General features: G+C 42.2%; 1 protein-coding gene across 1 annotated transcript in view; it reads left to right on the forward strand.

The window, feature by feature from the left end:
• Positions 1-15,851, forward strand: part of LOC143975680 (C-C motif chemokine 19-like) — an 83,638-nt gene extending 67,787 nt beyond the window's left edge. The window contains exons 2-4 of the mRNA XM_077478174.1: positions 5,101-5,221; positions 12,537-12,708; positions 14,429-15,851. Of these exons, the coding sequence (XP_077334300.1) occupies positions 5,101-5,221; positions 12,537-12,702 (287 nt within the window). The 3' untranslated portion in view covers positions 12,703-12,708; positions 14,429-15,851. The remainder of the gene's footprint in view (positions 1-5,100; positions 5,222-12,536; positions 12,709-14,428) is intronic.
• Positions 15,852-16,490: the final 639 nt, after the last annotated feature.

Below are 16,490 nucleotides of genomic sequence, written 5' to 3' on the forward strand. Positions count from 1 at the left end.
TTGGCTTAAAAATTGAAAGCATGCTAGCCAACATTTGTTGGCGGAAAGTCCGACAACAATTGTCCGATGGAGCGTACAAACGGTCGGACTTACTGCCAATAAGCTCACATCCCACATTTCCCATCGGAAAATCCAATCGTCTGTAGGCGTCTTAAGTCTAAAGCCCCATACACACTATCAGATTTTCTGCTGATTTTTTTCCTTCAGATTTACCAATGCAAGGGCCTGCCTGATTGCATACAAATTGAAGCTCCTAAGGTTTGACCTCATATTATATGGTTTTGGTAAATCCGAAGGAAAAAAAAAAATCAGCAGAAAATCTGATAGTGTGTATGGGGCTTAATGCTAATTCCAAACCTAACCCTATATCTGGTCACATACAAGGTAATTTTATGGACTGATTAAACTTACATTTTTTGAGGACATTGCAATTCACTGAAATACATAAACAGATGTCTTTGAATAACCACAAGGCAATGAGATCATGAATTACCCCTGAAAAACGGAAAATTGTATACTCACCTTCTGTAATTTTCCTTTCCTGACGCATCTTCATGGCAGCACACACTGGGTTGTGACTCCACCCCCACAACCTGACAGGATTGGATTAGCTATAAATCTGAAGAGGAGACCCCCCCCCCCCCCCACTACATTCTCTGTATATATCATCACAAAGAAACAGGGTGGGAAATGTGTGCTGCCATGAAGATGTGTCAGGAAAGGAAAATTACGGAAGGTGAGTATACAATTTTCCGCCTTCATGGCAGCACACACTGGGAAATAACTCACCAGTCGGGTGGGTGCAAGTAAAAATAAACTTTAATTCCTTATAATGTGGAAGAATTTGCTCGAATGATGGATCTGCCGAAGTCAGTCATGAACAAGTGAGCCGAGTCCACCTTGTAGTGGGAAATAAAGGTATGCCTGGAGGACCAAGACGCTGCTCTGCATATTGTCTCTGGAGAAACTCTGCAATACGCTGCCCAGGAGGTAGCCACTGCCCTTGTTGAATGAGCCCTGATGCCCTCAGGCGCTGGCCAGGCGCTGGGAGGAATATGCATTTTTAATGATTCTGACCAGCCAGGATGCGATGGTATGTGAGGAAGCCGCTTGCCTGCGTTTGGATCCATGAGGGATGATCAAGAGAGAATCTGTCCTTCTAAAAGAGGTGGTAGCAGTTAGGTAATTTAATGATGGTTGACCTCACATCTAGTTTGTGCGGATCTCCCTGATTGTTAGAGAAGGATGGAAGAATGATGTCCTTGTTGTAGTGGAAGGAAGTGGCCACTTTGGATATAAACCGTCCCAAGGCTCTTAGAACCACTCTGTCGGGAAAGAGAACCAAATGAGGTTCCGAGATCATCAATGCTTGGATTTCCGACACCCTTTTTGCTGATGTAATTGCAATGAGGAAAGTTAGCTTCAAAGTCAAGTCCCATAGAGAGATTGTGTCCAAAGGAATAAACGGAGGGGAAGATAGAGCATGGAGAACTACTGATAAATCCCATGATGGAAAGACTGGTTTCCTGGGAGGTTTGATCTTTAGATAGGCCCTCGGGAACTGGATTACTAAAGGATGGAATGCCCACTTCATATCCGTTTTGGCTGACAGGGCAGATACTTGAACTTTGAGGGTACTTAGACTCAGACCCTTGTTGACCCCTGATTGGAGGAATTCCAGAATATGAGCAGGTTCCGGAGAAATGCTCTTCCATCCCTTCTGTTGAGCCATGGAGCAGAATCTTTCCCAAACTCTAGAATAAATGGTATTAGTCGTAACTTTCCTGGCTTGCATCAGAGTTGATATAACCTCTTGAGAGCAGCCCTGAGCTCTCAGCCTAGCCCTCTCAATCTCCAGGCCATCAGGTGCAACTTCTCTGGTGCTGGATGCAGGAATTGACCTTGGGATAAAAGATCCGGAGTTATCGGGAGAGGAATAGGAGGTTGCAGGTTGAGTTGTAGAAGTGTCGTGAACCACGGCCTCCTCGGCCATAGTGGAATAATTGCGATTACTGTCGCTGAGAACCTCCGGAGCCTGGACAGGAATCTCGCAATCAACGGGGTTGGAGGAAATGTATATACCCCAACCTGAAGTTCCATGGGTGACTCAGACAATCCATCCCCTCCGCTGATGGGAACGACCCCCTTGATAGCAATCTGAGGCATTTGGTATTTGTTGGTGTGGCTGCTAGCTCTATTTCTGGCATCCCCCAGACCTCCGTCAGGAAAGAGAAGGTTTGAGGGTTCAAGGACCACTCGTTGTTGGATAAAGTTTCTCGACTTAGGTAGTCGGCTAATATGTTTTGTGTTGCTGGATAATACACTGCTTTTAAACTCAAAAGATGTATCTGGGCCCACTCTAAAATGGGCCGAACCTCCTCCATCAATGTGGCACTCCTGGTACCTCCTTGCCTCTGAATATAGGACACTGCCACTTTGTTGTCCATGCGGATAACCACGTTCTTGCCTCTCAGGAGTGGTGCAAACGCTCTTAAGGCATGGAAGGCTGCTCTGGGCTCCAGAATGTTCGAGACTAGGCCTAAGGCCTGAAAATGCCACCGCCCCTGGGCTGCCTGATCCTGAAAGTGGGCTCCCCAACCTGTCTGGCAGGCATCCAAAGTAACTACTTCTGGATCCGGAGGGACTATTGGTCTGTATCTCCCGAGATTTCTCCGGTGTGTCCACCATCATATCGACTGCTTCACCGATCTGGAGATAAAGATGGTCTGATGCATCTATACTCCATCCCACTGCCTGAGAAATTAGTTCTGGAGAGTTCTCATGTGCCACTGTGACCACTGCACCATAGGTATGGTTGCGGACATAGACCACAGCACACTTAGACAGGCTCTGGCTGGCAACTGATTTGTTGACAACAGTCTCTGCATCTTCCGTATTAGAGGCTTGACCTTCTCCTGCGAAAGCTGTATACTGTTCAGATCTGCCCCCAGAAAAAACATTCTCTGTGTAGGTTGTAACCTGCTCTTTCTCCAGTTGATTATCCACCTGAACTTCTGAAGTGTTGTAAGGAAATCTCCCGGTGGTGGATTAGAGTTTCCTGATCCTCTGCTAAAAGCAGGATGTCGTCTAGGTAATGGTGGACTTGTAATCCTTTTTCCCTGAGAAAGGCCACTAGTATCACAGAACTTTGGTGAATGTCCTGGGAACCAAGGAGATGCCGAATGGGAGACACCGGAACGGGAAATTATGCTGTTTTATGGCAAATCGCAGAAACTTTTGAAAAGCCGGGGGAACTGGCACATGAAGATAAGCGTCCGATAAATCTATAGAAAGCTTCCAGTCATCTAGATTTATTTCTAGAAGAATGGACTGTAGACTTTCCATTTTGAAAGATTCCACTCTGATGCCTCTGTTGAGCCTTTTGAGGTCTAGCACAGGTCGCAAGTTGCCTGTCCTCTTTTTCACCAAAAACAGGGGGGAATAGAACCCCTTCCTTTTTGGTGTGATGGGACCTCCAGAATTGCTCCCTTCTGTTTCAACTCTGTTATGTACTTCACTAACAGATTTCTTTTGGATAGTGAGGATGGAAGTCTGTATGTCCGGAAGTGATCTCGTGGGAATCTGTTCTTGAATTTCCATCTGTGACCGAATTTGATTGTGAATAACATCCATAAATCCTTTATGTGGTTTGACCAAATTTTGAAGAAATTTTTCAGCCTGGCGCCCACCTGGGCTGGGTGGGCAGGAGAATTTTCAAAATGATTTCTGCTGTTCCCCAGCCGGGGTAGCCTTGGACTTCTGTATCCTGAGAAAGGAGGGCTTTATGTTCTTCCAGTCCCTTCTAAACTCCCTACCCGGACGGTAGGATCTGGATTCCCGGTATTTGTCTGGCAGATTACGTCTGAAAGCTGTACCTTTCTGTGTTCTGGGTCTTCTATCGGAAGGAATCAGACCTGATTTCCCTCCTGTTACCTTTGAGATGGCCGAATCTAATTTGGCACCGAACAGGTTCGAACCATCATACGGAATCCTGCACCAATTCGTTTTGGAAGCCGCTTCTGCCATCCATGGTTTTAGCCATAGAGCCCTTCTTGCCGTTACTGAAGCCAGCATTGACCTGGCTGAAGACTTTATAATATCTACCGAGGCCTCTGCCACGAAATCTCCCGCTAGTTTGATTTCCTGCAGAGAAGATATTATTTTCCCCATCTCGATGCCATCCTGAAGGTCTTTCTCTAATCTGGATGTCCCGAGATGGCTCTGGCCACTGCCGCTGTGGCAATTGCTGGCCTTCAAGCTCCCCCAGCAGCCATGGAATAAGCTTTTTTCAATTCCAAATCCATCTTTCGATCAAGTACTTCCGTAAAAAGAGACCGCATCCTCGATCGGTAATGTAACGTGACGGGCGAGACGCATTAAAGAAGAGTCGACGATGGGAGCATTGATTAAGGATTTCACTTTTGTTTCCTTTAAGGGAAACATTTTTGCCATTTTAAGCAGTAAAATATATAAAAGAGCCCCACAGGGACTTACCTTGAGAGAAATATTAGGCAAGGGAACAGAGCAGTCACTTCCAGCTGTGTAACCATAGAATTACACGGAGACACTGTGTTTTTAAAAAATGGCGCCATATCGCCGCAGAACGATGCTCCGCGCATGAGCAGAAGCGTCTCGAGTGTTCCCGGCACCATCTTGGAAAAGGGAATACTGTATAGAAGCATTGAATAGAAAATCCTAGCTCTGCACATGCGCAGAGCGGCGGAACGAACGGCGGCCATCTGAGAGGCAGACAGCAACCTCTGGAGGAATCCCTAGGGTTCCACGGAACCCTGGTTGAGAATCACTGCTCTGGATCATCTGTGGGTTTCGGATAGTGTACATGGAGCATTTATATTTTAGTGTGTTGGTTTTCTTTTTTTCTTTGTTGGTGGAACTGGTTGGACTTGTGTCCTTTTTGCAATCAGATTAACTATGTAACTATCTCATTAAAGTAAGGGGAATTTTCCTGCTAAACAATTGCCACCAGAGGGATGTCCCCATTGGAAGATTTGCCCTTGTTATAAATAAGGTTTATCTAGAGATGTATGCAGTTTTATTTGTGACTAAGACCCTTTCATTGGCTTATATTGTCTGTTGTAGGTACAGCTAACATGGTGGTCGACTGCTGCCTCCAGACCAGCACCAAACGTATCCCACCCAACGCTGTCATCGGATATGAGATGCAGACACCAGAGAAAGGATGCAGAGAGAAAGCCGTGGTGTAAGTAGAATGGAAGGAACTTAACAACACCCAACATAAGAGGACGGGGGAGGGGTAGATTAGGGAAATTGCTGACTGGGCACTTTTATGTCTTGTGAATACCTCCATAAAATCTGAGCAGTTGATCTGTAGAGAACCATGTTATCTGGGACTCTAAGCTATAATGTTTTTCGAGAATTATTAAATTATCTGCAGACCAGTCAGCTCTTTGTGCAAATAATCAGGAGAATGAACAAAAAAAATCATTAAATAGGATGCCACATTAATCAGTCTCATGGGAAACCCCTACTGAATGAAATATGGAGGAAGCCATGGCTGACATTTTCCTAGAAATGCTGGTTGACCTGGCTTCCTTTGGCCTGGGTTCAGTACTTTTACCTTCTCAGACACCAACCTGGACCAAGAATGCAGCCCAAACTAGGGAAACCTTGGTCTTAGCCCTTGTACACACGGTCGGAGAATCCGTCGGAATGTGTCCTATCGGACCGTGTTGTCGGATAATCTGACTGTGTGTGGTATGCATCGGACTGATTCCGTCGGAATATCTGTCGGACCCAATTTTCCAACTTGTTGGAAATATTTTCCGACCAACTGGGCCGGTCGGACATACTCCGATCATGTGTAGAGAATTTTGAGCGGACCAAATGCCACGCATGCTCAGATCAAATTCCTACATCAAAGCTATTGGCTACTAGCCTGAACATAGTCCCATCGTAACGAAATAACGTCATCACGTTCTGAATGATTGGATTTTTCGACAACTTAGTCCGACCGTGTGTATGCAACAGTTACGGACAAGATCCGATGGGCAAAATCCGACGGACAAAATCCGACGGATTTGGTTGTCGAAATCTCCGACCGTGTGTACAGGGGCTTAGATTCTGGGCCTTTCAAAAAATAAGGTACCACTAGCTTTAAAGGAAGCCAGTAGCATGTAAGGGGCTATTGCTGACCTTGTTTTCTAAAATTGCCAGTTCTTTGGCTGTTGCATTAAAGAAAGGCTAAATGGAATTAACAGTGAAAAGAGCTAAGCATAGGGTCTACATGTGAGAAGATTAGCCAAAAAGCATAAGGTTAAATGGTTATTGGGCATATACCAGCTGATTTCAAGGAGCTCTAAATCGGTGGTCCATTAGAAAGAGTCAGTAGGGCTCAGTCAAACATCTGTAGATACCAAGAGAGCCTCCCCCCTCAACCTTCCACTATTGGCATCGGACAGTCTAGATAAAAGTTATGGTAGTTGGTGTGCGGTTTGTGTATTTTTTTTTTTTTAAGGCAGTCTAAATGTGGTGGTGTGGTGTCCTCTATTTGGTGCAGTCAACTTGTAGTGACCCATGTAGTTATGGATAAGGCTGTATCTGCAGCCAGCTGGTATCATCCCTGAGGTGGCGCATTGCGTTTGGGCGATTGTCATAGACAACTGGTGCCGCAGACACAGAAATTGTATATTGCTCCTATGGTTCCTTTAAGGACCTGCAACCCTACTTCTACTTAGACATGTGCAAAAGGAAAAAATTTGTTTAGTTTCATTTAGTTTTAATTCGTTAATTAATTAATTTCGTTTAGTTATATTCGTTAAATTCGTTTTCGTATTTCGTTTAGTTTTCTACCGAATTCGAAAAATCGGTCCCATTCGAAAACATTTCAACCAAATTCGAAAATATTTCTACCGAATTCGAAATGATTTCAACATGATTCGAAAATATTTCAACCGGATTCGAAAATATTTTGCGACACAAATTTAGGGCCATGTATCTCGGGGTCACTTGGTGCTAGAAGCCCCAAATTTGGATATGTTGTAGTGCTAGTTCTATTGTATTAGCATACCAAATTTGGTGTTTCTAGCTATAAGTGACCCCGAGATATATGGCCCCAAATTCGGGTCGCAAAAAATGCCGACGGATTTGGTTGTCGAAATCTCCGACCGTGTGTACAGGGGCTTAGATTCTGGCCTTTCAAAAAATAAGGTACCACTAGCTTTAAAGGAAGCCAGTAGCATTAAAGCATGTAAGGGGCTCTTGCTGACCTTGTTTTCTAAAATTGTCAGTTCTTTGGCTGTTGCATTAAAGAAAAGCTAAATGGAATTAACAGTGAAAAGAGCTAAGCATAGGGTCTACATGTGAGAAGATTAGCCAAAAAGCATAAGGTTAAATGGTTATTGGGCATATACCAGCTGATTTCAAGGAGCTCTAAATCGGTGGTCCATTAGAAAGAGTCAGTAGGGCTCAGTCAAACATCTGTAGATACCAAGAGAGCCTCCCCCCTCAACCTTCCACTATTGGCATCGGACAGTCTAGATAAAAGTTATGGTAGTTGGTGTGCGGTTTGGGTATTTTTTTTTTTTAAGGCAGTCTAAATGTGGTGGTGTGGTGTCCTCTATTTGGTGCAGTCAACTTGTAGTGACCCATGTAGTTATGGATAAGGCTGTATCTGCAGCCAGCTGGTATCATCCCTGAGGTGGCGCATTGCGGTTGGGGGATTGTCATAGACAACTGGTGCCGCAGACACAGAAATTGTATATTGCTCCTATGGTGCCTTTAAGGACCTGCAACCCTACTTCTACTTAGACATGTGCAAAAGGAAAAAATTTGTTTAGTTTCATTTAGTTTTAATTCGTTAATTAATTAATTTCGTTTAGTTATATTCGTTAAATTCGTTTTCGTATTTCATTAGTTTTCTACCGAATTCGAAAAATCGGTCCCATTCGAAAACATTTCAACCAAATTAGAAAATATTTCTACCGAATTAGAAAATATTTTGCGACACAAATTTAGGGCCATGTATCTCGGGGTCACTTGGTGCTAGAAGCCCCAAATTTAGATATGTTGTAGTGCTAGTTCTATTGTATTAGCATACCAAATTTGGTGTTTCTAGCTATAAGTGACCCCGAGATATATGGCCCCAAATTCGGGTCGCAAAAAATGCCATTCTCTGCTGCAGAAAAGTACTTTCATATTGCCCATATTTGGGGTCGATTGGTGGCAGGTGTCGTGGCAAGTGGACAATACACAACTTGTGGCAGGTGACGTGGCAAGTGGACAATACACAACTTGTGGCAGGTGACGTGGCAAGTGGACAATACACAACTTGTGGCAGGTGACGTGGCAAGTGGACAAATACAATACACAACTTTTGGCAAGTGGACAATGACATACAGCATATGCACTTGCCTTGTGATCGACAACTGACTTCTTCAATCTGGCATGCTGACAACTTCATTGATACCATAAATATAAATGAAATAAGATGTGTGTTTTTTTTTGCACTGGTACACTGCAAGTATGAAAAGTTGATGTGACAGATATATATAAGTAACTAACCATCTTCCAAAATTTCTAATTCAAATAGAAAAGATTAGAACAGAATATAAAAAAAATTTTAATAGAATAAAATAGAAAGAATATACAACCATCTTCTGAAATTCAAATTTGAATAGAATAAATTTGAATTTCGAATAGTATGAATTCAAATTTTTTAAATGAATTAATTTTAAATTTGGATAGAAAAGATTATAATAAAATAGAAAATAGACTAGAAAAACAATAGAACAGAACAGAATAGAATATATTATATTTTATTCTGGTCTGTTCTATTGTTTTTCTAGTCTATTCTTTTATATTCTATTAAAATCGTTTCTATTAAAATCGAAATCATTATATACTAAATTAGAATTTCGGAAGATGGTTATATATATATATATATTTCCGACATTTGAATTTCATATAGAATGAATTCGAATTTGAATAGAAAAGATTAGAATAGAAATAGAGAGTAGACTAGAACAATAGAACAGAATAGAATATAGATACTATCTATTTCATTTTTAATTTTTTTGCAGATTACCATTTGTTTTAATAAGATCTCCTGCAGACTATTAGCATCTATTTCATTTTTTTGCAGATCTCCTGCAGACTACTAGCATCTATTTCTTTTTTAGCAGATCTCATGTAGACTATTAACAGCCATTTCACGTATTTTACGACTGTTAGAATCAATTTCATTTTTCTTTTTTTTGCAGATTACTATTTATTTCCATCATATCTCCTGCAGTATATTAACATCTATTTAATATTTTGCAGATCTCCTGCAGACTATTAGCATCTATTTCATTTTTATTTTTATTTTTTGCATTAGAACAGCCATTTCCTTTAGATATAGATGCTAATAGTCTGCAGGAGATCTGCAAACAATGAAATATATGTTATTATACTGCAGGAAATCTGATGGAAATAAATAGTAATCTCCAAAAAAATGAAACTGATTCTAACAGTCTGCAGGAGATCTGCAAAAAAAAGAAGAAGTGAAATGGCTGTTAATAGTCTACAAGAGATCTGCTAAAAAAAATAGATGCTAATAGTCTGCAGGAGATCTGGTTAGAAAACAAAATAGATACTAATAGTCTGCAGGAGATCTTATGGAAACAAATAGTAATCTGCAAAAGAAATTAAAAATTAAATAGATACTATCTATATTCTATTCTGTTCTATTGTTTTTCTAGTCTATTCTCTATTTCCATTCTAATCTTTTCTATTCAAATTCGAATTCATTCTATATGAAATTCGAATGTCGGAAAGAATATATATATATATATATATATATATATATATATATATATATATATATATATATATATATATATATATATATATATTATAAAACCACCATCTTCTGAAATTCGAATTTAGTATATAATGATTTCGATTTTAATAGAAAAGATTTTAATAGAATATAAAAGAATAGACTACAAAAACAATAGAACAGAACAGAATAAAATATAATATATTCTATTCTGTTCTGTTCTATAATTTTTCTAGTCTATTTTCTATTTTATTATAGTCTTTTCTATCCAAATTTAAAATTAATGAATTAAACATTTTGAATTCATACTATTCGAAATTCTAATTCATTCTATTTGAAATTTGAATTTCAGAAGATGGTTGTATATTCTTTCTATTTTATTCTATTAAATTATATTTTTTTCTAATCTTTTCTATTTGAATTAGAAATTTTGGAAGATGGTTAGTTACTTATATACCGTATATACTCGAGTATAAGCCGAGATTTTCAGCCTCTTTTTTGAGGCTGAAAGTGCCCCCCTCGGCTTATACTCGAGTCATCGCTGTCTGCCTGCTCGATCAGCGTGTCGAGCAGACAGACAGCGGACATTCTACCCTTCAAACGCCGCGCCTCCGCCTCCGCCTTCGCCTGTGATAGGCGGAACACTGAATTTCCCAGCAGCCTGTGTTCCGCCTATCACGGACATCGTCTCATCCTCGTACTACGGACGAGGATGAGACGATGTCCGTGATAGGCGGAACACAGGCTGCTGGGAAATTCAGTGTTCCGCCTATCACAGGCGAAGGCGGAGGCGCGGCTTTTGAATTTTAGAATGGCCGCCGAGGCGCCGACGAAGAGCGGCGATCCTGGCAAGGCACGGCACGGGACGGAGGCAAGGCAAGGCACGGCACGGGACGGGACGGAGGCAAGGCACGACACGGGACGGAGGCAAGGCACGGCACGGGACGGAGGCAAGGCACGGCACGGGACGGAGGCAAGGAGGCAAGGCACGGGACGGAGGCTCGGGACACAGGCTCGGGACACAGGTAGGCTGGACACACACACACACACACACACACACACACACACACGGACACACACACACAGGGATGAATGGATGGAGACACACACACACAGGGATGGATGGATACACACACACACAGGGATGGATGGATGGATGGAGACACACACACACAGGGATGGATGGATGGAGACACACACACACAGGGATGGATGGATGGATGGACACACACACACACAGGGATGGATGGATGGATGGACACACACACACACACAGGGATGGATGGATGGATGGACACACACACACACAGGGATGGATGGACGGACACACAGGGATGGACGGACACACAGGGATGGACGGACACACAGGGATGGACGGACACACACACAGGGATGGACAGGCATGTCTCACCCTCGGCTTATACACGAGTCAATAAGTTTGCCAGTTTTTTTGGGGGTAAATTGGGGGCCTCGGCTTATATTCGGGTCGGCCTATACTCGAGTATATACGGTATATCTGTCACATCATCTTCTCATACTTGTAGTGTACAGTGCAAAACAACACACACATCGTATTTCATTTATATTACTTTTCTGCAGAAGAGAATGACATTTTGTGTCCCGACTTTGGGGCCACGTATCTCGGGGCCACTTATAGCTAGGAACCCCAAATTTGGTATGCAAACACAGTAGCAATAGCACTACAACATATCCAAATTGGGGTTTCTAGCTCCAAGTGACCCCGAGTTACGGGGCCGCAAAGTCGGGTCGCAAAATGTCAAGCACTTTTCTGCAGCAGAGAATGACATTTTGCGACACTTTGGGACTCCGTAACTCGGGGTCACTTGGTGATAGAAATCCCAAATTTGGAGATGTTGCAGTTCTAGTTCTACTGTGTTTGCATACCAAATTTGGGGTTTCTAGCTAAAAGTGGCCCCAAGATACATTGCCCCAAATTCGGGTCGCAAAATGTCATTTTTCGAATTTGATTCGAATTTCGTTTGAATTCGTTAGCATTGTAAATCGGTAATTCGGATGCATCCGAATGTCTGAATAATGAAAATTCGTCCGAATTTCGATTCGGAACTAAACGAAATGCACATGTCTACTTCTACTATTGGGTTATTGTTACCTAAAATTTTGTAGTTAAAGAGGAAGTAAACCCTGATGGGTTTACTTCCTCTTTCATTCCCTGCAAAGGCAAAGCATAATGGACTACTATGCATCGCATAGTAACCCATTATGTGTCACTTACCTGACACAGGAGCCAGCGAAGCCACCGCTGTCCCCTGTAGTCCGGAGCATCCATCTTCTCGGTGGGGTCTTGCAGCTCCTCCGCTGTCATTCGGCGAAGCCGCGATGACGTCACTCCCGCGCATGCGCACGGGAGCCGACACGCGCGGCATCTTTGTCATTGACGATGCTGCGCTCAGTGCGCCTGCGCGCCGCGGTCTACGGGCAAATATCTCCTAAACCATATAGGTTTAGGAGATATTTCTTGGACCTACAGGTAAGCCTTAATCTAGGCTTACCTGTAGGTCAAAGTGGTTTGTAAGGGTTTACAACTACTTTAATTATATTAAAATCTGCTATAGCCATTTGAACTCCACTCACGTTTAATTTGTCTTCATTTGGGTAAGTTGTTTGGAGATTTAAAGTTGTGGACAATTCTCCAGCCAAGTGAATGGATTACCTCGGATCCACCTTGGTCATGATTCTGGCCCTTATTGTCTTGCAGGTTCTTTACATTCCATAAGCCCTCCCTGAGGCTATGTGCCCCTCTGGGCAACCCCTGGGTTGTCAAGCTGATGAAAAGGTTGGATAATAAGAAGAAAGACTTGGTTAAGAAGGACAGGACTGACCGGAAACAAAAGAAACCCCCCCAGCATCAGCAGCGGGAATGAGCCAAGGTAATAGTTCCTCGGGCCAGATTGGTCATTTCTACTTCATCTGCATTATTTATATACTTTTTCTATAGTCAACCTATTGGAATACAATGTAGCCTACATCTGAAGCACTGGTTACGCCAGCCATTCTCAACCAGGGTTCGGTAAACCCCCCAGGATTCCTCCAGAGGTTTCTAGGGGTTCTTGGAGCTCTGGCTAAATGATCTCCCAATTGATGGTGTCTGCTTAATTCCAGGCCAATGCCACTTGGAAGAGCCAGTTACATGACAACAAAGATCATTTTATCTTTTCGATTTTGGCTCTCACCACTGGCCACCATTGTAGAGGACATTAAACCTCAATTAATTGGTTTATTTAGGCGTTTCTTGAGACTTGAATCTTTTTTTTTAAGGTTTGTGGCGGAACTAGGGTCGCAAAGGTCATGCTTGTGACTAGGCCCTGGCATTCTGACTCCATGGGGTGGGGTGCTGCGGTACCGTGAGGCTCGGTTCACACTTCTGTGACCCCAAAGTCGTGCAACTTGCTTGTGATTTCCTTGCGGCTTGTTTGCGACTTTTGTGATTTAAAATTGCAGTCCATGGCACTCAAATTGCACAAAAGTCGCTGAAAAGTAGTGGGGGGAACCTCTTTTTTTGTTGACGCAAATACAGTTGCATTGACTAAGACAGCATCCATTGGAATTAATGTGTTTTGACTTTTCATGCAACTTTATGTGTCGCAGTGTGAACTAGGGCCTATAAAGGGCCAAGCAACGGGAGTAAAGGGCCCTTGAATCAATGGGAAGGTCGCCAGGCTTGGAGGGAAGGGTCCTCAGACAAATGGAAATGATCTCAGGCTCGGAGGGAAGGGCCCTGAGACAAATGGGAAGGTCGCCAGGCTCGGAGGGAAGGGCCCTCAGACAAATGGAAAGGGTCCCAGGCTCGGAGGGAAGGGCCCTGAGACAAATGGGAAGGTCACCAGGCTCGGAGGGAAGGGCCCTGAGATAAATGGAAAGGGCTCCAGGACCATTGGAAAGGGCACCAGCAGTCAGGAGGACCCTTCATGGTTTATTGCACCAAGGCCCTGAAGGTTCTAGTTAGGCCTCTGCTCTGGAATAAAAAGGGTTGAGAAAGGCTGGGCTATACTAAAGTCTTCTCAAGTCTGTGCATGTTTTCAGCTAGGAAAAACATTGTGTGTGGAGATTCTCTGATCTTCAAAACGAAGATCCTCCCCCTAGCTCTGCAGCCATAATCTTGCAGGGGTTAATATGGAACCTGTCATAGGCACACATCAAGAGTGCAAACTATGCCCGCCTTTTCCGCCAACCTCCTGCATTCACTCAATTCTTAAAACTGAACTATAGCTTCCATGAAAGAGAAGCAATCTGTGAATGGAAGAGGTAGACCTCGCATTCATCTGCCCGTCCTTCATTCAGAGATCGCTTTTCACTGACAGAAGGTATAGTACAGCTTCTATGAATAGAGAAGGGGGAGCAGAAAGGGCGGGCATAGTTGACATTCTTGATGAGTGCATATGAGAGGCACCTCAGCTCATATAAAGCCCAGATATGGGACAAGAAGTGATAGGAAATTTCCCCAATGGGACACAAATAGTGAAAAAAAATGACAGGGGTAATAACCCTCCCTTTCCTTCTAGTTCTACTTTAAGATAAATACATGAAAATAAAACTGATAAAAAGGTCATACTTCCCATTTACAAAGACTTGTCCTGTGTCATCTCTCAGGTCTCTGTGGACATTTCTGTGTCTCCTACAAACTGAAGATACAAGCTGGACCCATACCACCGTTCTCAGCGACATCCATCTGATGCCAACCCTGTGACATGTATTAGCTATTGGGATTTTCTGTAAAAAATGTGAATTCTTCTTATCCAAGTCTTTAAAATGTACATGTAACCTTTTTAATTTCTTGTGTCCTTCCTCCCTATCTAGATTTCACCAACATTAACCCTTCCTTCCTCTCTTCCCCCCTTCCTTCCTTCCTTCCTTCCTTCCTCCCCTCCTTTCTTCCCCTTTCCTTCCTCTCTTCCTCCCTTCCTCTCTTCCTCCCTTCCTTCCTTCCTCCCCTCCTTTCTTCCCCTTTCCTTCCTCTTTTCCTCCCTTCCTCTCTTCCTTAATCCCCTCTTTCTTTCTTTACTTCTTTCCTTCCTTCTTTCTCTCCCTCTCTCTCTTCCTCCCTCCTTCCCTTCCCCTTTCCTTCCTCGTTCCCTTTCTTTCTCCTTCCCACACTTCCTTCCTTCCTCTCTCCCTCCCTCCCTTCCTTCACCTTCTGTCTTCCTCCCTCCCTCTCTTCCTTCCTCCCTCTCTTCTTTCCTCCCTTCCTTCTTTCCTTCCTTCCTTTCTCCCTTCCTTCCTTCCTCTCTTCATTCCACCCTTCCTCTCTTCCTCCCACCCTTCCTTCCTTCCTCTCTCCAATCCTCCCTTCGTTCCCTTTCTCCCTTTCTTCTCACCCTTCATTCCTCTCTTTCTTCCTCCTTCCCTACCTTCCTTCCTTTCTTACCTTCCTCTCTCCTGTCCTCTCTTGTTTCTTTCCTTCTTTCCTTCCTTCCCTCTCTTCCTTTATTCTCTCCCTTCCTTCCTCTCTTCCTCCCTCTTCCTCCCTCCTTGCCTTCCTTCCTTCATTCTCTCCCTCTCTCCCTTCCTTCCTCCCCTCCCTCCCTTCCCCTTTCCTTCCTCGCTCCCTTCCTTTCTCCCTCCCACCCTTCCTTCACCTTTCCCTCCTCTCTCTCAGTCTCTTTCTCTCTCTCTCCTCTTGTCTATTTTCTCTCCTCTACTTTCATTTTGTTCTCACACTTGAATGTAAACATTCTTATTTCTTATTTTTTCAATACATCAGAAATAGGGCATTTTATTTGTTTCTAAGTCAGAATTTTCTGTATATGTTTCACACTTATATACAGTACATATAGATTTTTTCTTTGCCTTTTATTTGTTTCTTTTATGTTTTGATGTACATTATATAACGATACTGCCCTCTTATATGCTGCTTAGCACTTACAACATTTTTTGTACGTAAAACTTTTATAAGCTGTGATTTAAAAAAAAAAAAAAAACTTCTGTATGATATGATGTTTTCCCTTCTAAGCTCAGGACACGTCCTTTTTTTAAAAAATATGATTACCAGAAAATAAAATGTGTGTTTATAGAATGTGAAGCATGTACGAACGTTCATTATTGTTTTCATCCACTAGATGGCGACCACGTAGCAAGTGTTACGCATACATACACACACATACACATATATATATATATATATATATATATATATATATATATATATATATATATATATATATATATATATATATATATATATATATATATAATATTTGCAGACAAATACTAAACAATAATGTGTTGATGAATGTGTGAAGCCAGCAAAGTGCATCAAAAGCTAGGGTGTAAGTCAGTTTATTTACATTTTTCATTAATTTTTTTATTAATTTTTTTATTCAACAGACGACCTTGCATTTTTATGGAGTAGGTATAAATAGCTAAGTAATAATTAAATAAATCATTTCTAACACGGGGGCATTTTTCTGCTTTTGGGAGAGCAGTGGATCCCCCCATTTTTTATTTTATTTTTCACCTGAAAAAAATGTGACAAGACATTAAAAATGCACAAATAATGCACAGAATTCTACTGCTTAAGTGAACCAAAATTGTCATGGTTTAAAATAAAACCAATAAAAAAAAATGAAAAAATTATATATATATATATATATATATATATATATATATATATATATATATATATATATATATATATATATATATATATATATAT

Source organism: Lithobates pipiens, unplaced genomic scaffold (assembly GCF_037356315.1).
Source record: "Lithobates pipiens isolate NorthernLeopardFrog02 unplaced genomic scaffold, aLitPip1_a1.2 Scaffold_13, whole genome shotgun sequence".
Classification (NCBI taxonomy): Eukaryota; Metazoa; Chordata; class Amphibia; order Anura; family Ranidae; genus Lithobates; species Lithobates pipiens.